At 36.2% G+C, this 26167-nt stretch overlaps 6 protein-coding genes across 7 annotated transcripts; 2 read left to right on the forward strand and 4 right to left on the reverse strand.

The window, feature by feature from the left end:
• The first annotated feature begins 17 nt into the window (after positions 1 to 17).
• On the forward strand, positions 18 to 2217 carry LOC143346935 (uncharacterized). Its single transcript, XM_076775641.1, has 2 exons — positions 18 to 1448; positions 1602 to 2217. The coding sequence occupies exons 1-2, from the start codon at positions 552 to 554 to the stop codon at positions 2070 to 2072; spliced, it is 1368 nt and encodes a 455-aa protein (XP_076631756.1). The 5' UTR covers positions 18 to 551; the 3' UTR covers positions 2073 to 2217.
• On the reverse strand, positions 2121 to 5207 carry LOC143346957 (uncharacterized). Its single transcript, XM_076775695.1, has 9 exons — positions 4576 to 5207; positions 4371 to 4503; positions 3865 to 4299; positions 3571 to 3800; positions 3319 to 3484; positions 3021 to 3263; positions 2880 to 2961; positions 2551 to 2802; positions 2121 to 2467 (listed from the first exon to the last, which is right to left on the reverse strand). The coding sequence occupies exons 1-9, from the start codon at positions 4785 to 4787 to the stop codon at positions 2274 to 2276; spliced, it is 1947 nt and encodes a 648-aa protein (XP_076631810.1). The 5' UTR covers positions 4788 to 5207; the 3' UTR covers positions 2121 to 2273.
• Positions 5208 to 5358: 151 nt separating this feature from the next.
• Pink1 (PTEN-induced putative kinase 1) lies at positions 5359 to 8944 on the reverse strand. The gene is made up of 7 exons (XM_076775587.1): positions 8622 to 8944; positions 7970 to 8247; positions 7339 to 7877; positions 7143 to 7265; positions 6597 to 7014; positions 6439 to 6537; positions 5359 to 6338 (listed from the first exon to the last, which is right to left on the reverse strand). Exons 1-7 carry the CDS (start codon positions 8755 to 8757, stop codon positions 6087 to 6089), a joined length of 1845 nt encoding a protein of 614 aa, XP_076631702.1. The 5' UTR covers positions 8758 to 8944; the 3' UTR covers positions 5359 to 6086.
• Positions 8779 to 12505, reverse strand: LOC143346941 (uncharacterized). Its single transcript, XM_076775655.1, has 8 exons — positions 12310 to 12505; positions 12098 to 12210; positions 11771 to 11908; positions 11520 to 11693; positions 11123 to 11376; positions 10830 to 11052; positions 9106 to 10762; positions 8779 to 8973 (listed from the first exon to the last, which is right to left on the reverse strand). The coding sequence occupies exons 2-7, from the start codon at positions 12195 to 12197 to the stop codon at positions 10395 to 10397; spliced, it is 1257 nt and encodes a 418-aa protein (XP_076631770.1). The 5' UTR covers positions 12198 to 12210; positions 12310 to 12505; the 3' UTR covers positions 8779 to 8973; positions 9106 to 10394.
• Positions 12506 to 14820: 2315 nt separating this feature from the next.
• On the reverse strand, positions 14821 to 17971 carry LOC143346927 (polyadenylate-binding protein-interacting protein 1). The gene is made up of 8 exons (XM_076775627.1): positions 17417 to 17971; positions 16950 to 17077; positions 16615 to 16869; positions 16341 to 16535; positions 16162 to 16271; positions 15855 to 16083; positions 15445 to 15770; positions 14821 to 15364 (listed from the first exon to the last, which is right to left on the reverse strand). The coding sequence occupies exons 1-8, from the start codon at positions 17550 to 17552 to the stop codon at positions 15253 to 15255; spliced, it is 1491 nt and encodes a 496-aa protein (XP_076631742.1). The 5' UTR covers positions 17553 to 17971; the 3' UTR covers positions 14821 to 15252.
• A 24-nt stretch (positions 17972 to 17995) lies between these two features.
• Positions 17996 to 25954, forward strand: Mib2 (E3 ubiquitin-protein ligase mind bomb 2). Of its 2 annotated transcripts, none has more exons than XM_076775487.1 (13): positions 17996 to 19058; positions 19107 to 19327; positions 20187 to 20647; positions 20735 to 20850; positions 21249 to 21637; positions 21709 to 21921; positions 21997 to 22165; positions 22237 to 22504; positions 22575 to 22901; positions 22967 to 23330; positions 23514 to 23725; positions 23790 to 24034; positions 24166 to 25954. In XM_076775487.1, the coding sequence occupies exons 3-13, from the start codon at positions 20217 to 20219 to the stop codon at positions 24483 to 24485; spliced, it is 3054 nt and encodes a 1017-aa protein (XP_076631602.1). In that variant the 5' UTR covers positions 17996 to 19058; positions 19107 to 19327; positions 20187 to 20216; the 3' UTR covers positions 24486 to 25954. The 2 variants fall into 2 exon arrangements, with proteins under 2 accessions (XP_076631602.1, XP_076631614.1); XM_076775499.1 differs by having other exon boundaries at positions 19118 to 19327.
• Positions 25955 to 26167: the final 213 nt, after the last annotated feature.

The following is a 26167-nucleotide window of genomic DNA, read 5'->3' on the forward strand; positions in this document are numbered from 1 at the left end:
CATTGTTAACAATTACTAACGAACATTTACAAAATTTCATTTATAAACATATAATATATATGATAAACATTGTTTGTACAAAATATTAAAGAGATTATAATGTAACAATTAAGACACTTGTATGTTAATATAAATATTAATATAATACTTATATTGCACACTAAGGTTTTTACCCGTTCTTTCCTTTATGTAACATCAATTGTATTCTGAAATGCTCTTATTCTAAACTCAAAGAATTTTAAGTTATTCTTTAATTTGTAATAACCTACAAGTAAATTGTACAAATAAATTATTTAAATAAATTAACACAGTATTGAATATCGACTGCAATTATACAAATCCCAGAAATATCGTTGAAACGATGTAGCAGTTGTGAAACTCGCAATCAGCAAAATCAGCAAGACCACGTTTCGCGATATTCACGCATAGAGTTACGAAATTTCTCGGTGGTATGAAAATAATTTACGTGCTCAGAAATCCCTATAAAAACGAAATTCAATCGATGGATCATCAATTCGATTTCCGAAGTCACGAAGTCTACACGGTTTACGATGCATCTAAGTGCGTGTTTCGCGATCCTGGTGGTGGCTGTTGCTTTGTCTCAGGCTGGTCCAGCACCTAAGATCACCGAGAAGAAGTCACTGGTAGAAGATGTCAAGCTGGAGCCCAAGAAAACTGATCTAAAAATTGAAGAAATCGGCGAGGACAAGGACAGGACCAAGAAGTCCGCCGGTACCTTCTGCGTTCAGATAAATCCAGGATCGACTCAGCCAACTCAAGTTTCTTGCAATGGGAACCAACCTGCAGTTCAGACATTAGCTATTCAAGCTGAACCCGTTTCTCAACAAATCCAGACTCTGAGCATGCTTCAACCATTTGTCCATGTAGTACCTCAGGCGGGTATCGTTATGCCTCAACCAGTAGTCCCACCCATTAACACCCTGCAAATTGTACAACCTGCTGCCCAGCCCTGTGCTCAATCTATTCCATCTGTGAACATCATTCAATCGGATCGGTCTATTTCAAAACCAAAACCAAAACCTAAACCAACCTCAGCATCCATGGTAGAGATCAAAACTACTACAGAACAACCTGTACGCATTGAAAAACTTCCACAAAGTTTGCCAGAGCCACAGGAAACTTTGGCTATGCTGCCAATCGCTCCTGCATGCCATGATCATATAATTACAATTCCATCAAACCCTGTGGTCGTAGTTCCTCAGTTCGATCAAAATCAGCTAGCCACCATTGTTCAAGTTCCATCGATATCTTCCTGTGACAATCCTTTACACAATATTTTGAATCCATGCACCTGTCAAAAGAACGTAGCCGTGTTAAACGAGGCCAGCGTGGAACCTATGGCTATGCAGATGTTACCTGTTATGTCTTACTCATCGCCGCTCACAAAGTCTCCAATTATGATGCCATACAATTTTAATATGCCACGCGTAAGTAAAAAATGTTTAATCTTTTGTTGCCCAACTGTGCGTGCTTAGATACAAATATTATCATTCAAGTACTTGTACATTAAACATACAAATTTTAAACTGGCATTAAATGTAGACATTATTATCTTTAATGTCGTATATCACTGTTTATAGACTCAACCACTTCAAGTAGAAACCAGTGCCTCTGTCGACGGGATAACTCCACGTCACCATCATCACCATAAGGTACCATCAACGTTCCAACAGATAGTAGTTAACGGAAATCCAGAGACCCCGTTCAATCCATACCTTAGCAGCGGTTTTGCTGACATGACGTACGGATCAAGAGGGCTTATGATCAACGCTTCTCCTGAAAACCACAATACAGCCAATACGATGATACAACATGGACAAATATCTTTGAGAAACCACGAGAACGCTTCGAACGATCCGGTCGCCTATGATATGAACGGTTTAGCGCAACCTAACAAGACACCACGCGACACCAAGGCAACTAAACTGACACCGGAGAAGACAGTGGAGACTAAACAACAAGGCCAAGCTTTGTTGATCGACGGTCGACGCAGTACGACAAACAACAAAGAAGAGGCTAAACAGCAAGAACATCAAACAGCAACGAAATAGATGATTGTTGTAAATGACAATATAAATTCATTGCGTTTTTTATTTTTATATTTTTCAAATTTAACTTGTACGTGAAACACTTTGTATATTTACGAAAGAATCTGACTATACATAGTCATCAATAAAATGATATTTTTGAGACATATTTTACATCTGCTTCTTACTTTCACCTCATCTGCGAAATCATATACTCACAATATATTATTCCAGCGAAGAAGTTGTGTCGTCAACATCATCGCATGCATTCTTTATTAACATAGAATTGTTTCTAGGTATAATTAGTATATCCTTAGAAGAATCCTCCAGTAAATATTTTTGTAAACTGGATATACTTAGTTGCGCCCACGAGCAATTGCACAAATCCTTAGATGAGCATTCCTCGATCTTGTCTTGATCTTCAATTTCAAAATGAAAAATAATATAAGTCTTTTGTGATCCATGACTGAAAATAATAGCATAATATCCCATAGGTTCGTACCAGCAATAATCTTCAAATCTTCCTCCAATATATCCTCGTTAATATTAATCCAGCGCACAATGTTTTTACGAGTATCAGAATTTACATGCCTCAAAATATACATGATGTTCTTCATTGGATCGCGCGGAGATACAACTCTATCTACGATAGACTTATCTATGGACCAATCACTGCTTTCGTTTCCTTTGCATTTGCAACATGTGCAAGTTTCTGAGTGGCCAACATCTCTGCACAGCTCGTCATAATGCGGTGCTGAAAAATTTAATATCAACCAAGTCGAAATAGAATGAACAAATAATGTTTGTTGAAGGGCACGAGCCTGGCATTACCCTCGCATTTGAAACAATAACAACATTTACAGTCCTTTGTATGGTCTCCTTTCAATATGTTTGAAATGATAGTAATGGTCGACTGAAATAAAACATTTCTTAGCAAATTTGTAATAAAATAAAATTGTCACGATGACATACTTGCTGTACTTTAAATTCACTAGTTTTTACAGACATCTGTTTATAATATGATCTCTTAGGACGAGGTTTTGTTACAGGTACGGATGACAATTTCAAGGAGAGATCATAAGAAACATTATAAAATTCTTTCCTACAACAGTCACCTTCGTATCTTGCCAAATACCACCTGTGGTCAATTCTGTATGGTCTAATGTCTACATTCTCTTGATTCAAGACTTGAGACAACAACATTCGCTTAATAATCTACAAACGATCATAAAGTGTAGACCTTATTTATATGGTATTCCTGTACAAATACTTTTGCAGTTGGATGACCAAGACAATTCCCAAATATTCTCAGCTGTCGTAGAAGGGGACTCTTTTTTAACGTGTTCAAAATGTCAACCATACCATTATCTGTGATTTTATTATAAGAAATGTCGAGTGATAACAGTTTTGAGAATGGAAGAGCAAAACTTAATTCCCTGAAAGTAATCGCCATTTATTTATTATCTGTTTGATGTACATTTAATATGTTTCACGTTATTTATTATTTTAAAAATCGTTATACCTTGCACCATGATTAGTTATAATGTTCCTACACAAGATGAGGATTTTCAAAGCTGGTCTTTTTGTTAACCAGTTAGCAAGGTAAGTTACTCCATGATCTCCTACATTATTACAGCCAAGGTCCAACAAGTGCAATGTATTGTTGTATTTTGCATTGGACATTAAAGTTTCAATGTCGTGACAATTGAAGTTATATTTTTGCAAATACAATGCCGTCAGTGTAGTATTATTCTAGGAAAAGTAACCTTTCATTAACATGAAAATAAAAAAAAATACGTAATGGATGTAAAGTTACTTTAAGCATGTGACCAATAACGCTGGAAAAATGAACAGAATCAAAATAATACATAAATCCTGGATTCGGCCGACTGATGTCTAAACTCTTTAGTGTTGTATTAAAAGTGATTTGCTCTGAACTCAAGACCATTATGAAATATATTAAACTGGAAGCAGTTTGATCCACTTCTGCAACATTTAAATACGATACGTATTTATTTTTTAATAAAAAGAGTGCTATATTTTTTGATGCCTGCAAAAATAGCTTAATTAAGACAATTGATACTTTGCAATAGATACAACGGCAAATATTAATAACCTCGACGCCAAATTTATTCGCTTTCAAATTCAGGCTCTTAAGCTGGATATTTTCTCCTACTACTAGCAAATATTTGATCCCTATTTCCATGATATCATTGTTGCTAACGTCCAATTCGAGTATATTCTTGTAGAGCTAATATAAACAGATTTGGAATTTAGATTCTGTTAAACAATTCTTTAATTTTTAAAAGTGTTTCATCTTACAAGCACGTGATCAAGCAAATTTATAAATCCACTGTTTGAAATATTGTTGCTCGCTAAATTAACATGAGCAATGTCTTGATGTTTCTTAAGAAATATTAACAAAGCAGGTATATCCACGTCCTGAAGAAGCCTTCTATAATTGTTTAAAGAGAATATAGAATTCAACAGATTTAAAAAATAAAACTAATTTTACGCGTTTGCTGACTTGATTTTCTGGTATACGACACTTCCACGCATGTCGAGCCTTTTTGTCGTAGTACACGTCTCATTGCAGAAGCATTTAAAGAAATTCTGATTCAAAACTTGAAAGTAAGGCTTTGTACTCTTAATCGCATTAATTAAAGCTATGCCATCGCAATTTCGGGTGCACGAAGTCGAACGGATTTCATTTGAGCATCGAGATTCGTCAAACTTCATGATAAAATTACACAATTTTTTAAATTATTCAAAATTATACTCAAATATGCCAATTCTGTGACACTTAAAATATTTATCGTCCCAATAATTTCATAGGCAGACAATTGGTGCATTTTCATTTAAAATATCATGCTGAATTTACTTCCTCAAAGGACAGAAGCGGAAGCTATTCCATTTGAAGAAATATTCCAGGGTAAACTAGAAAGAACAACATTTTAGTACCAACGAACATGAGAAGTAACGAGCATTAAATTCTTAATAAAATTTTCATGTTTACGATTGCAACAGCATATTGTAAAATGGATCCAATCTCTTCCAACGAAAAGTTGCAACTGCTACCGTTATCGCAAAGCGACAAGTGGCTAATATCTGCACGCATACTCGACATGGTTACACTTACAACAACCGACACAGGACTCGCATTTTTCAAATTTCGAAAAAGAGCCTTGTCGTACGAGGAATACTTGGAATACCTAAAAGACATAGCGGCATCTAAGAACCTCGATTTCGATGAAATGAAGCGCAAAATGCAAATGTTCGGAAAACCCAGACAAACTATGTAACAATACAATTGCATGAACATTATTTACAAGCTTTATTATCGAACAACGTTTATACAGTGACTCGAATTTTACTCCAGTTGGCGATAACATTTCCATCTATCGCATGATTGATCTGTAGTTTCAAGAAAATAAACAATCAAATTAAAGTTACTTAATAATCGACCGTGTATCGATAATTTTATATCGCACGGTGAAATCTCGAACATTGATAGCACAGAGCAAGCTATCTTTATTGAACGCGTAAGATTGCTCCCTGTGCAAATAAAATAAGTTTATCATGTGTGCTTTATAAATAAATAAAATAAATAGGCCAACATTGCCAAAATAAATATTTCCACAATACTTTGAAGCATTGACGAATTAAAATAAACGTGAATCACAAAAGGAGCCATAGCAAGGCACAATTCCAATTAAATGCCGCATTTAGTTTTGTATTTGACTTACGACTGCAATCGAATGTTCAACCATAATTTTGCGGCGATAAGTACGGTTAAAAATACGACTCTTTTGTGTTTCTCAAAGTATCAAAAATAAATTGCCTAGAAAGTAACTCAAGAACGTTAATGATAACATGATAAAATGGGGTATACAAAAATATTTTAACAATCTTCGTTTTATGTTGAATAACAACCACAGAACAGCTTGTTCCTCGATATGCAAAAAACAAATACTTTCTTTGTGTTAATCGAACGGATTTCTTTCTTTTACGAGAGCTTTATAAACGTATACTATAAAATTATACATTCTTCTGCATCCACTTTAAAGCACTTCTAATGTTGCTAAGCGTAACTCTACCGAGGAAACTCGCTATTAATTGATATTCCGGCATAGTACGTCGTCCACAGGATCTCGTTGAAATAGATCTGTGATAAAAATTCTTTTTGACATCTTCGAAATTCTCGTCGTTGAGCATTTTCGGGAACGATAGCGCCGAATTGCGTCCTTCACAAAGTACTTTTGTAGTTAAGCACAAAAGCCATTGCATCACCTGTAAACGGCACAAAAATATTGTAAATATATAATTACGTAAATAAGTTTTTATTATACTTAAATATAAATTAAAGTTAAACATATTTTATTTAAAATACCTCATTACTCGACGGCAATTGTCCTTCACTCCTGAACCAAGCGCTCGGTGCCCATAAGTGCAACTGTATTACGGTTGCTGCTGTTTCTGTATCGAGTCTCTGAAATTACAAACGCTGCATAGTATTCAGAAATTTTACGAGTAACCTGTATTCCATACCTTGTACAAATTTCGAGACAATATATTTTTTATTAACGCAGAAACAATTGTTGGCACGCCGTTTGGAAGAGACGGTAGGTCACTCTCCTTGTAGTTAAAGTTCTTAAGAGATGTCTTTTCCTTATCGACATCGTGAAAAGGATTTTTCATACCAAATATTTCGTAAGCTATGGTGCCTACAGTCCAAAGGTCAGCTTTGGTATAATTGATGCTGGTGAAAGGACCGGGTTCCGCCGTGATGACTTCCGGTGCCATTAGCACGATATTACCTCCTCTGTCGGTATCGTGACTATTGTAAGGCAGATACAATCCATGGCTTTTGTCGGCCAAGCAACATCCGAAATCAGTAATTACTAGTGACGGGCAGTTATCGGTTTCTTCGGACAAATCTAGCAGAATATTGTCGCTCTTCAGATCTCTGATTTGTTCAATGGAAAAAAAAGAAAGATCAATAACAGTATAAAATTATGTGTATAGGATATTTAATATGATCCGGCATGTAATGCCGTGCTATATATTCCGCTCGAACAAAAGATATTGATTTACCGATGTGCAATACCATGGGCATTCATATGAGCAACACCTTCAAGTAACTGAGCAAGTAGTAGTATCGATTCCCGGGTACTTGGATTACGATCAGACAGGTATTGTTGTAACGTAATGTCATACCTGTAATAAAAAGAACAAGAGTTATATTATGTGACATATGTGCAAAACATTTATTTTTTAACATGATAGTAACCTTTTCATTAATAAAAACAAACTCATATTTCGTCCATATCCCTGTGGATTAATACGTGCAGGTAAAGCATCAGGGTACATTTTCAATGAATCAGGCAAAGCTGGTACTTTATCAGCAAAAGCATAATACATTGCAACAATATTTGGATGTGGCGGCAACTTTGCTTTCCTTTCTGCCATCTTTGTTTCCCAATCAGCCAATTCTTCATTATTCAAATGTTTTCTAGCAGGTACAGTTTCACGGTGCATGGCTCTCAGAATGGATAGTGCATTTGATTCAGTATTATAATTAAACATCATTTTTAATGCCAATGGAAATGCAGTTACATCTGTGGCCTTGTTATCAATGTTTATCTGACCATTGCCTTTGTCAAGCACAGAATTGTTAAATCTTGTTGCATAGACAATGGCCGAGCACCCTTTTGCGATAGCAGGACCAATCACAAAATCCTCCAGACTCAGAACATTTGCATTGTCTTTAACAGTTTCGTAATTCGTATCATTTTGTGGAGTATTCCATTGCAATTTTGATACAGCTTCCTATAAATGGTAAAAACAGTTTCAGGACAACATTTAAGGTAAAAAAGATCTAGCTCTTTCTATAACTATATAAAAGATTCTCAAAACTTTACCCTAATTTCCCAGCAGACACCCTCTAACTCGTCATCTTTCGTTAATATTCCAGTACCAGATGCCAAAGATACACCAACCAATGCAAAGAAAGGTGCAGAATCGCCGAAAACCAATCTTTTTGCAGCACGTCTTCTTAAATCAGCTGCTAAGCTGTTAGTGACTCTTTTCAAGATGTTATCAACAAAAATCCGTCGAGCCTGAGCTCCCAAGTAACCAAGGTGTCTTCCTGTGTTGGACACATTACTGTTACCCTGGGGCAGAAAGCCCTGGGACTTGCCTGTGTTCAATGATTCAATTCATTATATATAAAATCATAAATAAGAGCGAACTTGTGGGCGTGTCTTAGCGACTCGATGTTCCACGGAAACTTTGATACGATTAAAATACAAAACACCGTGTCTACAAATTTCACTTAAACAGATGACGTACGACAGTTGGGTAGTCTATTAACCTGTCGAAGGACACAACGTTAGAAAAACGTCAAAACAATTTCGAAATCAAGTTTTCAAGAACGTGCGAGTTGTCAAACGGCACCGTTAATAACACGTCACAAGCATCGCAGATCTTAATTCTGTTCTGACGATAGGCTCGTGTCAAGGTCCTATGACATCGCGACGACTCATAACGAATAAATTCAGTTGATTAACTCACCTACTTGCACAACGTGTATCTTGTCGTGATAGTTCCTTGGGTGGTAATTAGAGTAGAAACACTCGGTATTCCGGACGGAATGCAACAGAGCCCGACCATTTTGCAAAAAACGATGAACCACCGTTCGTATCGACATTTCTCCGTGCTTTTGGGCTGAGAAAGCCCAGCGGGCTAACCCCCCAGTGAAGCAAGTCTTCGCTGCCGAAGGCAACTTCGTTATCAAGACGTTAATCGTGTTTTAAAGTTATTTTTGATAACTGCGCAGGAAACTCTTGAAGAAGCCGTATTCCGTAACACTCTCGTTCATGTTCGTTTTCGTACTGCGCTGCTGCTGCCGAGCTCTGTCGGGCTGCTAAGGAACAATTGCATACATATGTATGTATGTATGTACAGCATATCTCACACAAATGTTCTAAAACTGCCTCATTGTCAAGTAGAGCCATAAAATTGCATATACATATACACTTTTTTTTTAATTACGTACCAATTTGGTTGGATATTGATATATTCGATTATTCGATATCAATTTATCGAAATATTTTTTAATGCTGTACTAGGACACTTGTTATTAAAATATCGAAATATAAATTGTTTTTTTTCAGTAATGCATAGATCGATGCATTGATATACCTATAAAAGAAAAAAGTATTTGATTGTGTGCGTACGTGCGCGCGCTTGTGTGTGTGTGTGTGTGGATTAAGGAGTAACAAATGATCAAATTAAAAGGAAATGCACAATGCAAAGTTTGCTTTACCACCTAGTCATAAAGCTCTTTTATCTATTCTAACAATACAAATGCTTAACAATTTTAACCTGTTGAAACATTAATTATACAAGTTCAGTTTAACTTTTTTATTGATTAAATACTTCAATCTATTTTAGGTTAAAGATTAACAAATTTATACAATTGATAAAGATTTTAACGATGAATCGATACGTTGAAGCAACAAAGAAGTTAAACCATTCACATACATACTACTAGAAGTTATTGATTTGCCTTTTCGAAATAAGCAAATCTCATTTTCATTAATTATAATAATATATCGGCCGTACGTCGACGCCGCGATTTAACTGATAAGAGAAATTTCTGTTTCGCAATATCCACTAAATAATCCTTGTGAAGTTTCTACTCCAAAAGCAAAATTACTCTACTACTTTCAATTTTTAAAAATGCGAATTTCTATAAAACCAAATTGTTTTAAGCAAAAATAAATTACATGAAAATTAAAAACGATACAAAGCTTAATTTAGTCTTAGAAGATAGAGTTTTTAAATTATATTAGTTTATAGTTTTGTTATATTTTGTGGTTTTGAATGGCTATAAAAAATCATTAAAGTTTAAAAAAAAAGTCAATGCACCTACGTTTTACACATTACTTTTGTATGTTTACACAAACAAATTTAAAAATGACTTTGTTTTGCTTGGTATTTGCATGTCACCCACGCACACCTGCAGACCTTAATTTTGTCAGAAGGTCAAGAAACATTAACGACAACAGCGGAAGAATGATCGTCACTCGAGCGCCGCACGTGTGCAAAGGTAAAAAGGAAAGTTTTTATTTGTTGAATAACGTTATTGAATAGATTTAAAATGAGTTGCATGTACATCCCTTTCTAAATCTATTCGATATTCAGTGATTGCTGGTGTACATTCTGCGTTCTTGAAGATCAGATAAATATGTATGTTCCATGTTCGATTATATACAGATAATATTAAGATAGTTATCACTGTTACATTTTTCCGTTAATCTCGTGAGATCAGATTACTGAGTACTAATAATGATATCGATACTGTCGACCATAGTTGTAGACAGATCTGTTATCGATCAAATTGCAATTATAAAGCGCGTCTCCTCGTGTACCGTCCGGACAGGTACATACCGCTATATGACGTCGTGGCGTACACGTTGCGGTTGGCCCGCACTCTTTACCAGTACAGGGATTCTGGCAAGTGAAGTCTATGCATGCCTTACTATCAGGACACTCGCTGTCCGTAAAACATTCTCCACGCTGGCAATTCACTAATGCATTACCGATGTAACCAGTGGGACATGTGCACACAGGTCTCTCCTTCCCCGTGCTATCGTGTCCCGGCGTACAAATCGCGTTCACTCCACACGGATTCGGTTCGCACAAGTCTCCTGATGACATTAATAAACAAATAAATGAATGACCGCTCAACTGCTCTATTGGTTAAATGATACATACGCGCTTCGAAAAGCCTACAGCTGAAGAAAGGATTGCCAGTCATGTGTTTCGGACAACTACAAACTGGAGTGATTCCTCGTAGGTTACAGTCTGCATTCACACCGCATACTCCGTCGCAAGGGTTCATGCATTTCTGGTAGAGGCAGGCAGGTTTGTTCCCTGGACAATCAGAATGAGCAGTGCATTCTGGTCGACACGATACGAACGCATTTCCCAACCAATTCTGTGACAGATTCCGATCATTGGCATAAATTTCTCTTTGTTTTTTATGCATTTGTCTGTTTATCGCTTACCTTTGGACAGGTACATATTGCTTGATGATCAACGACCCTACATTCTGCGTTTGTGCCGCATTTGCACGGACTCTCGCACTTAAAGGAAGCTGAGCAAGCGAGATGACCAGGACACTCGCTATCGCTTTCACATTCGTGACGACAACCAATTGACGGAGATCCTACGTATCCTGGTAAACAGCTGCATACTGTCACCTCGTTTACTACTTCACATTTAGTGTTCAACCCGCACGGATTTGGCTTGCAAGCGGCCTCTACAAGGAATTCAGGGGAAATTTAATATCCTACTTTCAGTCAAAGACTTATTATGTTTGTCAATCGTGACTACCAGCATTCAATTATACAAAAACCAAACTATAGATAGGATCTTCGATATATGCAGCTTAACGTTACGTACGAGGATCAGCTATATGACACGAGGTAAATGGATCTCCCGTCTGTCCAGGCGGGCAATAACACGTTGGAATATGATTTTTGGTCTCGCATATCGCATTCACGCCGCACAAACCATTGCAAGGATTTATGCATCTATTATTTGTGCAAACTTGGCTACTGCTACAGTCTTCGTTTACTGAAATATTGAACACGCACGATTAAAAATATCAGATTACACACGCGATACGTTCAAAGCGTCTTACAGATACTTACTTAGACACTCGACCCGTACGCAACGCGACAGAGGATCACCCATATGCAGGTTCATGCAAGAACAAACTGGTCTAGCTTCGCTTAGTGTACATCTTGCGTTAACTCCGCAAGTATACGTATCGCAACCACTATGGGCAACTGAAAACATTTAGCAAAATCGTTTAACAAAGAGACTCTTTCCCAAAAAAGATTTCTTTCTTTAAACAAATCATGGAATATAAGAATTTAGAAAGAGTTTCATAGAATATAAATATAATTAGAAATAAACGGAGATCTGCAACTATTTTAAAAAAACATCCAGAATGTTAAAAGACTCACGCGACTTACCAACGTTCCCCGATGTTATTATCCTCGACTGATAGTGTCCGCCATTGACTATCGCGAGAAAAGAAAAGAAAAGAAGAACTGCTGTCCACGAATGATCCATGTTCCCGATTACTCTGCAATGATAGTTCCAACTTACAGTATGAACGAAAGAAGTATGAACTGGGTGAAGTAGTTGGCCATTGAGCGTGAAAGAATTTTTAAGATCAGTTTACCTCTGCTGAAAAATATCTGTGCTCCGCGACGAGACAAAGCGAATTAACGGGTTTCCAACGAATGCGGAGATGATCACGATTCGATTACAAGGAAGACCCCACCTTCCTCAACCTTCAGTCCCACTTCGGATTTTGCCTACGCGTGCCCCTGACGATCCTTCGATGGGCCTCGCCTACGCGTACGCTTGCCGCTAAATGTTGTTCACTTGAATGATATCAGGAAACTATTTATCCTCGAGCATGAAAAAACTGCTACAAGAACGGTTTCAAGTTCATCTCATAATACATGACTCAAGGTTAATGTATTTCTACCGATACTGGAGACGAATAAACATCATTTTGATGTAACAACTACACTGTGATGAAAATATTACAGTAGTCTACTTTGATGCAACTTAAAACCAGCAAAATCTGTTCATTGTTTTAAATATGCTTGACACGTATATAAAAGGTGCTTTCGAAATCGTGGTACAACTGGAAATGAATTGATTTCGCATGTAAAATAAAATCGAAAATATTAAATAATATTTTGTATTTTACTAATCATGATCTGATTATCCCATCGAATCTGGATAGCTATAGGTACTTCTGTTTGTATTTGTAAACAATATCAGTTTTTGGTATAATTTGAAATAATGTAATAAGTTTCAATAATTTGTAAAAAGCTGAGAAAGTCGTCCTTGATGTCGTAGGCAGATTCTTGATTGATGAATTGAAAAAACGCAAACTACTGAAAATATATCGTATTTCTCTATTGATTATTTTTAGCATAAATTATTTTTTGAATGTGACTCTATGCATTTAGGTCTGATGATCTCTAAGATCAAACAACTGCTCCGCTTTGACCGATCGAATGGTTCATATATCTTGTCATTGCGCAACTTCGGAAATACTGATAATTCCAATGGAGAGACACTCCTAAGTAAATAGTTGACTAGCCATCACAATAGTAATGATCTTGACATTGTTTATAAACAGAAACAGAAGTTGCGGTGGCTAGCCAGGTAGAATGAACTAAGTAGATTATCTCTAGTTTAACTTCACGCGCAAAAATTTTACTCTGTTTATGTCTTGCTACATTGCGAATGTGTTATGTGCGACATATCCCCAACAGAGACGACACTTATTCGATATTAGAATAAGCCACCCTGATAATACGATATACGTTGTCCCGAATATCAAAATGTCATGCTCTATTAGAGTATCTATTTCTAACAAACAAATATTGACAGTTTTTATACTTACTTCTACATACGACTTATTCGAACAGGATTTATTGTAACATCTGGGAGCCATTTCAGCAGTCAATCGGGCATAAAAAAGAAACAATCTAAAAAGTTCATATAATTACATGCTCTATTTGACCTTATTCCCGAATTATAGCCATTTTCATACTCTAATAATGTATAGTTGCTTACCTTCACAGAAACTGCTTGATATGGCCACTTTAAGTTTAAATGCAAATCTACAAACGTGCTCTCATAGAGTTTCCAAATATTTTAGATATTACCAAAGTGTTTCAACACTGACAATGGTTATTGAATAATTAAATTAAGTTTGTAAGTGGGGCCTATTTGCTAGGAAGCACGTAAACAAAGTTTGTTTAAGAAATGTTTGACCAGTTGGCTAAAACGGGATGTTGCACGATCATGCATAAATAACATGCAACATACATACACCATTTAATGTAACTATTTTCAATAATTCATGTAACCGATTACTTAAGATTAAAGTATACAAATAATTTAGTAGAATTACTTTACTAGCTCAGTTTATAATTAGAAATTATCGGAGTACAAAAATGACTAACTCAAGAACAAGATCAATCAAATAGAACACACGTTTATATGAACTATTTTTATTACTTTTGTGTCCTCAATCGATCATTAATGTAGGTCCCACATGTTAGAATACACCCTGTGTACATACATATTTGTATATGTAAGGAGTGTTTATAAATATATGAAGATTTCATCAAGACAAACATGTAAATGTATCACTGCATGCATATTAAGCAGCACTTGAAAAGTATTTCTGGCTGGAATATGATTCCAACGAATTCATTATGACGCACGGAAGTTCCAAAAACACTATAGGATAGACGGAGTACAGCTAGGCGTGAATAATCATAGCTGCAAGTTCGCAATCGCCTCGACAGACAATCGTTCCGCGAACCCTTTCGCGCCAAAAATGGATCTGTCGACGCAATGATACCGCGTGCAAGCCGCGATCATCGACGAAACAGTCATCGCACACACAATCGTGCCGCAACAATCTGGTAAGTCGTTATACAGCTCCGAGAAAACAGACATGTTTTGCGTTTACAAAACTGCAATTTATAAAATAGAGAAGTTCATAATATATTTACAACTAAAATTACACCGCCTGCAAAAAAAATGTCGTTAGACTTGGTGTGACATGCATAACATATCGTAAAAATAACAATAACACCAACAATATTTACCTAATTCATTCTGATGATTTATTATAATAATTTAAATAACTTAGTAATAATTTTTTTATCGTATGACAAATAGATATTGTTTCATTCTAGGAACAAACCTTACAGTTTGTTTCTAATTGTAAAAAAGTGTAGGCTAAAAAAATTAGTACATAGAAAACAAAACTGAAAGGAAAAATTCAGATACATGAGAATTTTTCAATGGATTTCTACGAATAGTAACCCTTTTCGTTCTATATAAAAAGTTAAAATAAAGGTCTTGCACTCGAGATGAGTTTACTGAATATCGGTCTATAAACATATGGATGCAGAAAATTGTTCTGTCACGCATTTGATTTAATTGTCTATAGTCCGTGCGTATTATCGAAATTCAGAATGAAAATTTAGCGGATGCTCATAGCTTCCAACTATGAGGTTTTATTGATCTTGAGCATTTTACGCAATAATGATGACGATAATGGGCAATCGTTGTCACGTCTCGATTATTCTCGCGTTTTCTTCGGAACTCCTTTTAAAAATTCCTCGAACGCTTCGTATACGTTATCATCTTCCGATAGCCATTGCACTTCATCTTCGTAAGCATGCTCTAATATTCTATATAAAAAACAAACACTATAATACATTGCTTTATATGTGTATCTTAAGTTATCATAAAAGTAATTCAATACACATACACATGGTTCTCGATACTTGTTGGACCGTTCGCAACATCCTCTAAAAATTTATTTTCTTCTGCGGTTAACACTTTGCCGTCTGGTCCATAGAATATAGGTACGTCTACTGCTTGATTCGGATCTATGTGTTCCATAGATTCGACAGAAGAATCTACAGTAGAGGTCTGTCCCCAATTCCCATTTCTCAATTCGTGAACACTATCTACCATACGTCCAACGTGCAAGTCTACTCTACCCGCTGTTACTAGTTCTGTTAATGCTCGCATCATTATCTCCATTTCTTTGTGACTTCCTCCTTTGTCTTTCTCCAAAGTATGACCTGCCAACTGTACACGTGTATATTGAATTTAAATTGTACACGCATAGTTCGATTAATCGATTTTGATATAGTTCGTTCACGCGATATATACCTTGAGGGCCTGGCAAATATGTTTAACGGAATTCGGAGCGGGTTTCTTTAAAGTAATGATAATAAGTTGAATCAATATGTCTCCTAAACCGAAAGCGGATGTATGTTCCATTTGAGTAACCAGCTCAGCTAAGAATAATATTAATCCGTGACATCGTTTTTGTTCTTCCTCCGTATGATCATTCTTCTGCTTCCAATTAGAAGTTTGGCTCTCTGTTTCATTTTTACACCTATCATCAACTTAAACTTTATAAAGCTGAAAATCTAAAATAAGCTGACGTATATTGTTCTTGTGTTCAGTGACTCACAAAATATATAAAATTTCTCTAAACGACGTTTGTTCGGCGGATGTCATACTGATGTCTAGAGACGCGCAAAGCCGGGCACCACTGTACCGGAAATTAACCTCGTTTATGGACTGGAAATGTTTTGGAACATAAATATAATTCTCCTTTCGGTTAAGACATACGAACAAACGAATATATACCTGTTGAATTATTATTTTTATAATCTCTTGAAAGTGACTAGGAAATTCTAAATATGGCCTAAGATTATTTATTAGCGGCGGCACAATAGAAGTAAATCGCCCCGGATTTAATATCAAAGAGTGTATAACGCCCATTAAATTTTGCGTAGTTGTTGCAAATTCGATTAAATAATTATCTTCATCCCCACTGGATTCCTGCAATCAAAAAATATCTGTTTAGCAATCGAGCATAGTTTTTAACTATTTCACAATATTCGTTAATATATATATGTACCTGATGTTTGTCTTTATAATCTCCTGACCCTCCATCAAAATGACCATAATCATGAACATTTGTGGATTGCTCCATTTGTTGCTGACGCGAGAAGTTATCAAATTGTTGAACTTGTTCTATGTGCTGATAATGCTGAGGTGTATCATAGTTACATGTAGGATTTTGTACTTGTTGCATTATTTGTGCCTGAAGTAATCTACCTTGAACCGAATGTTTCTGTGCAAATCTTACAGATTGTTGTTGCTGTGGCTGTTGCTATATATTAAATATATTAAAAAGATTTTAATATTCAAACAGAGAACAAAATAACACATGCATCGACGAAAAATACAAACCGATGGCTTAACAGGACACGATTTTGGAACGAATTCAGCCGCATGGACAGATAAGGTTGAATTCTGTACAATATCGTCGTAAGATTTATCCGATTTGCTTTGTTCTGTATCTCTTGATTCTGTGAAACCTACAATCAAAGAATAAAATATTACTGATAATTGAAACACTGTGCAATGAAAATTATGTTAGTTGGGGTTATATTGAGGTGTGACATAGCAAAAAAACCATACATAAACAAAAACAAACTATGAGCGATACTATAAACTAAAACAATATGCAGCTTAAGCGATCAACTTAGAAAACAAACATGGTCTATTTCAGTTTTTACAATCACCCAGTACAATATACGTATCGCAGAAATGCGGAGTAGAAAGTCTGTGCATGATGTAAAATAATTAACAAATAAGAATGGACAATTTTAATCATAACTAAAACTGAAAAGCTTTTTAAAAGAATTAATAGCAACCTGTTGTTTGAATCCCAGATGAAGCAGGATGAGGTCTTCTTAATGCATGGGTCTCCTGTTGGCTCAACGTCCATGGGCCACGACCCCGACCGCGACTCGGCCCACGACGTTCTACGTCTCCCTCGAGAGGATCCATCCCCTCTGTGAAAAAAATTACACGCTCGATTCGTACGATCGCTCGAGGTTAACTGAAACGATACCGGCGCAGAACTGTCACCCGCAAGCGGTTACGAGATGTTCGCTTCGTAAAAGTGCGTATATCACCGACATAAGTTCAACAATTCCGATGGCGAGTCCGTTAGGTCCGTTATACACGATAAAACGCGCGCAGCTTCACAAACAGAATATCAAAGGCGAATTGCGACTCGTTCGTACACCAGTTCCCCCGCTGATCGACTACGATCGATGTTCAAACTCGAGAAGTTGGTTGATAGCGAGCCTGGCCGCTCCGAAGCAGCGTTATTCGAGGCAGAATAATCAATCGATATTTTAGTCGCGCGTGGTCGCGCGGTGATACTATCCGCAATCTTCGATGTGTTGTAATGTTTACATTTTAAATCTTACTTTTGTATCGCCAGGCAAGTCTATCGATCAAAAATAATTATGATATTTCTTTTAATTAATCATTACTACTTTAAATATCGTTTATATTTCATAGATGTATTCTGGTCGGCTCCTTAACTCGGAACATAGATTGCTAGATAAAAATGTTTTTCGTTTACGTACATATTGCGCATTATAAAAATATAACAAAAAAACGATCCAAAAATCGTAAATTAATATGAACACACGAGACTCGTTCAATATGTAAATAATACCTTCCCAATCACTCGTGCGATTGATATATAGGGTGTCTCTAAATAAATGCAGCATAGAATAAAACTAAAAAAAAGATATTTAACAGATTCTCAAAGAAGGGAAACTAATTACAAATATTCGATCGATTAATTAAATATAAATCCTGAAGTTGTCTGTTTCTTTTATCACTGTATAATCAAATTACAATTCAGGCTAACAATCAATCATTTTATGATAGATCGTAAGTACAAGTCGGAAATAGACATTTCGTACCTTAGATTATTTCGGATTGCCTAAACGAATATGTTGACTTTGTTATCACATCGTCCAAAGAGCACAAATATAATATATAGTATTTCGATATTTAAGAAATGAAAAATGACCTCAAGGTGACTTTGAAAAACGGAGTAGAAGACTTGCAATTAATACTATCAGATTCTATGTAAACAAATGGTACAGCATAATCTTCTGAAGTTCTTTGACTCTCCTACCATTTAGCGATTATTTCAACACTTATGCAGAGACACCCGTATTTCGTTTCCAAGCGTGTACACATGGACTTAGGCTCCCGACACACAGAAATGAGGTCTGAATCATCGGGAATAGATGTTCATGGAATGTGCCTGCATAGTGAAAATGTGGAAAACGTAATAGTGAAAATCGAATTTGAACATTTAACGAGTGTTCTTTCTTCGTTAAACAATAGTTGTCGATAAGACAGACGTAGACTTGCTCGTGGTACACACTCATGATGAATAATTACGGAAGTACACAGTGTATAAATTACTGAGAATATGTCCCCCGAGAGATCCGATGGAAAAGTCGGATGTGCTTTGGTAAACAAGCGAGTATTCCAAAACTTCGTGTGGAAATAGGGACCCTTCCTATCTAGTTTTCCATTAGCTCAGCTACCGCTCGAAAGAGGCGCCTTGTTACGAGGTTACGATCGTTGACATGGATGCAGAATCCTATCGGGATGAACCTTGGTAATCCTTGGTAATGATGTTCAACTGTCGGGGATATACTTCGCGAGTATCCTCGTTTTCGTCTTCCCGAACTGTTCCGTAATCGATTTAGAAGGATATTTTCTGAGCTACGTAAACAGCCGCAGGAGTAAGTATGCACGTATAGCAACGTGCAAAAGTCTCTGGCAGAGTAGATTTTTCATTTTGTCATTCGAAAGCGAGAGTAAAACAAATTGTAATTTATATTTGTTATAAAAGCATGTCAGGTAAAAGAAAATTATATAACAAATAAATACTGTTTATTATTATATATTTATTTATTTATAAAATTGCTAAATTATTATGTTCAAACGTTTCTGGCCACTTTAATTTCTCTGTCTACACCAAACCTGATTGTTTACATATGAAAAATATTGTACATAATTACTAGAATCAGTTGATTATATATTGTCGAAACATATTGTATATATATTATAATGTAGGAAATCTGTAGTAAACAATATACTGCATGGTATGAAGGATCATTTCTAAAATGAGTCATTAATTGTGGATCAATTACAGCTAAGCCTACTGTGGATATTGAAGAGAAAATAATGATATCTAATGTTAAATAATAAAGTAAATTTTACTATTCATTATACAGATATTATTAATATAATGTGAATTACATAGTTCAACTTCCTTGTAAAATAAATTGGCTAGAAGCTTTTAAACATACCAGCTTAGCAATTTTGTAAATAGATACATACCAAATAATAAACTATTTTCTTCTACCTGGCATACTTTTTCACTCAATATTAGTTAACATTCATTTTGCTATTGTTTTCAGAAGATCAAATACAAAATCTATAGACATTTACATTCTACTATATGCATGTAGATATCATCATTAATTCTGAAAATATTATAAAATATTTCATTGGCATATATTATTGAATTTTTAAATTACTTGATCAAACTTCAACAACTTAAATCATTTATTCTTTTCTTATATTTGTTTATTGAAGAGTCACATAAGAAATAGTGTGTACTCAGAGATGTTAGAAGTTGGTCTGAGAGTAGTTCGTGGACCAGATTGGAAGTGGGACAACCAAGATAGCGGAGAAGGGCATGCCGGTACTGTTGTGGAGATTGGCAAACCTCCATCTTTCGGAAGTTCTGCCTCTAGTCCAAATCCCTCGGATAGAACACCAGATAAAACAGTTATTGTCCAGTGGGATCATGGATCTAGAAGTAATTACAGAATTGGATATCAAGGAGCATATGATTTATTGGTATTTGACAATGCAGCTACCGGTGTTAAACATGCAAACATCATCTGTGATGGGTGTAAAAGACACGGGATAATTGGTATTAGATGGAAGTGTGCACAATGCCCTGATTATGATTTGTGCACACAATGCTACATGGCCGACGTGCATGACTTAAGTCATACTTTCCAAAGATTTCAAACAGCTAATTCTGTAGGGTTGGTCCTTTAGAAATTATCATAATTATTTAATAATAATGTAACTAGATGTTATTTTATAAATGCTTTTTATGATGCATTGTATAGGATCCAAATGTCTCCAAGAGAAGGCTGTACTAAAATACCTTTAAAGGGAATATTTATTGGGGCAAAGGTTGTACGTGGTCCAGACTGGGAATGGGGAAATCAAGATGGAGGTCGAGGTACTATGAGTTTTGCTTTTGTATTATATTATTGTAACAATAGTTGTCAAAATACAGAATAAAGATTCATTTATACATAATCATACCATGTCCGAGCGTTTGTATGTATTAATTTATATACGATCGAAAACGGTCCAAAATATGTCTATAAGAAATATGCCAGTCAGTTTGGAATCAGATGTTGTAGGGTGTAGGGCACACAGCAAAAGCCTGGGAAACTGATAAAATATCGGTGGCTATCTAACATGACCGAGGCACGTCCGACTTTTGACTGATAACGAACATGGCACGGACTATGTATAGATCGTTACATATAAAATTATAGTAACTAATTTAGTGCTGGGACATAACCGGGACATGACACCGTTATGTATAATGGACTTTATTTAATATTTTAGGAAAGACTGGCAGAGTTATGGACATACGTGGTTGGGACAATGGAAGTAGTCGTTCAGTGGCAACTGTGACATGGTCTAAAGGTAGCTCGAATGTCTATCGTCTTGGGTATAAAGGTTGCGTAGATTTGTGTTATGTAGAAGAAGCTACAACTGGTTCATATTATAAAGAACATCTTCCACTTGTTGGTCAACCAATAATGACTATGTCTGATAATGGAAATAACGTAACACCAACTAGGGGTGGTATTTCTTCTACTGTGTCTAGTCCACGTCACTCAACATTTATTGTTGGGCACAAAATAAAAGTATCGGTTGACGTAGAAACGTTAAAAGAAATGCAAGAAGGCCATGGTGGTTGGAATCCACGTATGGCCGACTATATAGGAAAGGTACACTGCACAAAAATTGCTGTAATTGTATATAACATATTCAATTATCTACTTTTCGTTATTGCATTCAGGTTGGTAGAGTTCATCGTATCACAGACAAAGGAGATGTTCGCGTACAATTCGAAGGATGCAACAACAGATGGACTTTTCATCCCGGTGCACTTATAAATGTTACGAGCAAAGACACGTTTTCTCTGGGTGACATAGTCAGAGTAAAAACTGATTTAGCTGCGGTTAAACTATATCAAAGAGGTCATGGAGAGTGGATAGACGTGATGAAAAACGTAATTATTACAATGTGTTTTCAAGTCTTTCAATATGACGATTATTGCCCTTGTATCTAACAAGATAATTTATAGGCTCTAGGAAAGACTGGAAAAGTAATCAAAATATATTCGGATGGAGACCTGCGGGTTGCTCTTGATGGTTATACGTGGACATTCAATCCATTGAGTGTCAACCTTGTTCCTCCTGGAACCGAAACTGTTTCTCTACAGGATGAATCAAATCGGAGCAGAGACTGGTCGGGTATGTTTCAAACTTATTGATTGTATTAAATATTATCTCGATATATTCATTATGCCATACTCGTTATACAGCCGAAAGCGTAGATACAGAAGTCGAGAAACTATTACGAGATGCAGCCAGGGGAGAAGCAGGCGTATCTGCGGTTCAAGAGTTTCTCAAGAAATACCCCGGAAGAGTAGACGCCAGGGCTGGTGGTCCTGGCAGTGGCAAGAAAACATGTCTGCAAGTCGCAGCGCATCAAGGGCAACGTGATCTTTGTACTCTTCTTTTAGATGCTGGTGCATCTCTACGAGCGGTAGACGAGGATGGAGACACTCCTCTTCACTACGCTGCATTCGGGTTTGTTGCAAAAATCTATTAGAGTCTAACCAATAACTCGAACGATGAAAATGTTTGTGTTTCGTCATAGCAATCAACCAGATATAATGGAGTTGCTTCTGTCTCGCGGTGCACCGATCAATGCTATGAATAATGGCAAGTGCAGCGCCCTGCATGTCGCCGTGAACAAGAAACACGTGCTCTGTGTAAAAGTCTTGTTACGTCACCAATGCGACGTTAACTTGCAAGACTCGTACGGAGACACTGCGTTACACGATGCCATTGGAAAGGACGCCATTGGTAAAGACTTCTTGGACATAATCGACGCTCTGTGCTCGTGCGAAAGGGTCGACTTCACCTTGCGAAACAAACGAGGTTTCAACGTGTTGCATCATGCTGCCTTAAAGGGCAATGCTCAGTATGTATGCTTGCTTCTTTCGTCGATTGGTTTGGAGAGGCTTAATTACAGAAGTGTATCCTTAGCGCGACGGAAAAATTAGTAGCGCGAGCAAGGCATCTAGTGGACGTGAAGAAAGAGGACGGCTTTGCGGCGCTACATCTTGCGGCCTTGAACGATCACAGAGACGTTGCGGCTATACTTCTTTCTCCAACTGGTGGCCACGCGAAGGTGGATTTACGAAATAACCGTCGTCAAACGCCGTTGCACCTAGCCACCTCGCAGGGTCATTGGGCTCTGGTGGAGTTGTTAGTGCATCACAATGCAGATATTACTAGTACAGATGCGGATGGTGACACGGTGCTACATATTGCTATAGTGAAAAGCTCGAATCAAACGAACGTCGTTCCTACACCTGAAAGCTGTCGAGATTCGCCTCTTATTTATGCCGTAAGTTCATCTGTCCGATTGCTTTAATCTTCGTCGTCTAAACCAGAGTTCCCACAGTTTGTTTGTAGTATTCGTTGTTAAATTTAAAATATATTGAATGGACGAAGAAATTAATTAATTGAATGAATTCATTTGTAGAAAACTGTAAAAGTTTTGTTAATAAAAGATGTCCATTGATTGCAGATATGGCAAAATTTGACAAGACAGGGTACAAAGACAGAATTGGCTTTGGCTTGTTTCTTGGTAAGCGTGGATAGAAGTTACACTCTTCTGGAGCATGCGAGGAACTCCAAGAATAAGACGCCTCTCGATCTGCTTGAAGCGGATCCACAGATTTCCTCGTACGGTGATCTTTTGCGCTCTCACCAGTACCAGAGTCACAGTACCCAGTTAGAGTGAGTTCATTGTCAGAATTATAACTCTACAAATATATTCACGCGTCTCGTGTACTTGTTACAGGATAGAAAATGCTCCCGCCCCACAGCCTGCTATGTACGAGATAGATCCAACGTCACAGTCGGAAGCAGTGCGTGGAATGAGGAAAGGTATACCCGGTTCTGGTGACGCCACCGAATGCCACAGTTGTTCAGGTACAGTAGCGAATGCTGGAAAGGAAGGAAATAGATTTAATCCTAGCAGTAGTGTTACGATTTTCAACTGTATGCATTGTGGCAATGGAACTGCAAAAACACCAGCGAATCAAGGTAATATAAATATGCATATACGTATACATGTATACTGCCGTTCATAAACATAAGGACACTTGGTCGAAACGGATATTTTGTAAAGTGATAAATCTATTAAGTCGTAATATTTATTTGTTTGTCTTAATTAGGCGTGGATGGCCAGTCAGCGACGGGTGAGATAGCTCTGACAAAACCGGAAGACAAGGTAAAAGATGACACGCTGGACGATAAAAAGAAAGAGGAAGATCAGGACAAGGAAAAAGATAAAGATAAAGATTTAGAACGATTGCGTTACCTAGAAACTAGAGTAGCCGATTTAGAGGAAGCAAATATGTGTAGCATTTGTATGGAACGTCGTCGTAACGTTGCCTTTTTATGTGGACATGGGGCTTGTGAACATTGTGCGGCACCATTGAAAACTTGTCATATGTGTCGCAAAGTTATCACGAAAAAAATTAATTTATACTAGACAATCAAAAATGAAACGCGTGGACGTATATACCTTCGTGTTTTTTTAAACAAGATATTGATTAGAAGTTTAAAAGATGTTGCAGAGTACACGATATTGGCCTGTAAAATTACGTTATTGCATACAAACTAGCAGAGTATACACCTTTCATTTTTTTATTTTTCTTCAATTAGGTCTTAATGCCGCACCAACGTTGTGCCATAATGAATAAAATCTGTGAACAAGTCGTACAGCAAATGTCGTATTTAAGTAAATACAAGACGTTGAGTTTTATTTTTTTCTTATTCGATTTTATAAAATGAACGTTGTTTCGCGTATTCAAACGGGTACGCGATGCATATCAATTGTGCATTTTCCTTCATTCCGAAGGGAACTTCGCTTGTTGTAAATCCCGTCCATTTTTTATTACCATTTGAAAATACGAGTATCTTATAAGAACAAACTTTCTTGTATTATATGTATTTCACAAGCCACTTTATCAAGTGCCCTGAGATGTTGCCATAACGAAATGGTGAATTTGCGCTGCATTTTAAACTAACATTTTGGACCTCTATTTTGATAAAGTCACACGTTAAATATCGCAAAACCGTGTAAATGAGTAAACTTCGAAGTTCTCGTACATACCGTACATATCGTAAATATCTTTACACGATATATATATATATATATATACATACATACAATAATATATATATATATATATATTATTTTAAATCTTAGAATACGCGATGGTTTCTATTATTTTGTATGTAATATCAATGTGACAGTAGCAACGGTATATAAGACTTAGTACGTACGTAATAAAGGATATCGAAAGATATTGCTTCTAGCCAAAAGTAAATAGGTATACAAAAAATTACACTTACCAAGTAATTTATAAACAGTCATTTTGTGATTGAATAATAAAGAAAATAATCGATTACCGCTAAGAATAATTCTTCATTATAAACATGTGCCACGATGAAACGAAGTTTCCAGTACAAATTTTTCACAGATATAATTATAAAAAAACGAGCAAATAGTAAAATTGGCACGTCATTATTATCCAATGAAAATAACAGTTCAAGCGCAGAACATAGGTAATAGTAAAATGTATCCTTACGTCGATATATATATATGTACATATATACATATATATGTATATGTATATATATATGTTATGATTTTTAAGTGAATTTTGCACACTTCTCGTTGATTATATTGTCTAATTTTATCAATGTATTTTTTTAAATTAAATTGTAAATTTTACGTCTAGATGAACATAATGTATGTGATAATCCGACTCGTTGAAAGAACAATGATCGTTTTTTATAATAGTAGTTGTATTGTCGCGAAGCCTGTGTTGCGTGTGTAACTACAACAATTCGTTAATATAAACTATGATAGCATAATTTTTAAGCGTCGATACATTTCTACAATTTTACGTAATTAAAGACATAATTTAAATAAACAATTTCAAATATTAATAACTTCAATCAAAACTTCATATCTCTAGGCTCCTTAAATCATATATCCTTACGAACTAAAACAAAGTATATATTCCAAACTTGATGATCTCAACTAAAATATGTTTCAGTAGAATAAAACTAAAACAGCGTTGATGATTTCTTCTCCTTTACAGGCAATAAACAGCGATAACAATAACAAACACTCAACAGACGATGTCACATTCAAACAAGACT

Source organism: Colletes latitarsis, chromosome 2 (genome assembly GCF_051014445.1).
Source record: "Colletes latitarsis isolate SP2378_abdomen chromosome 2, iyColLati1, whole genome shotgun sequence".
Taxonomy (NCBI): domain Eukaryota; kingdom Metazoa; phylum Arthropoda; class Insecta; order Hymenoptera; family Colletidae; genus Colletes; species Colletes latitarsis.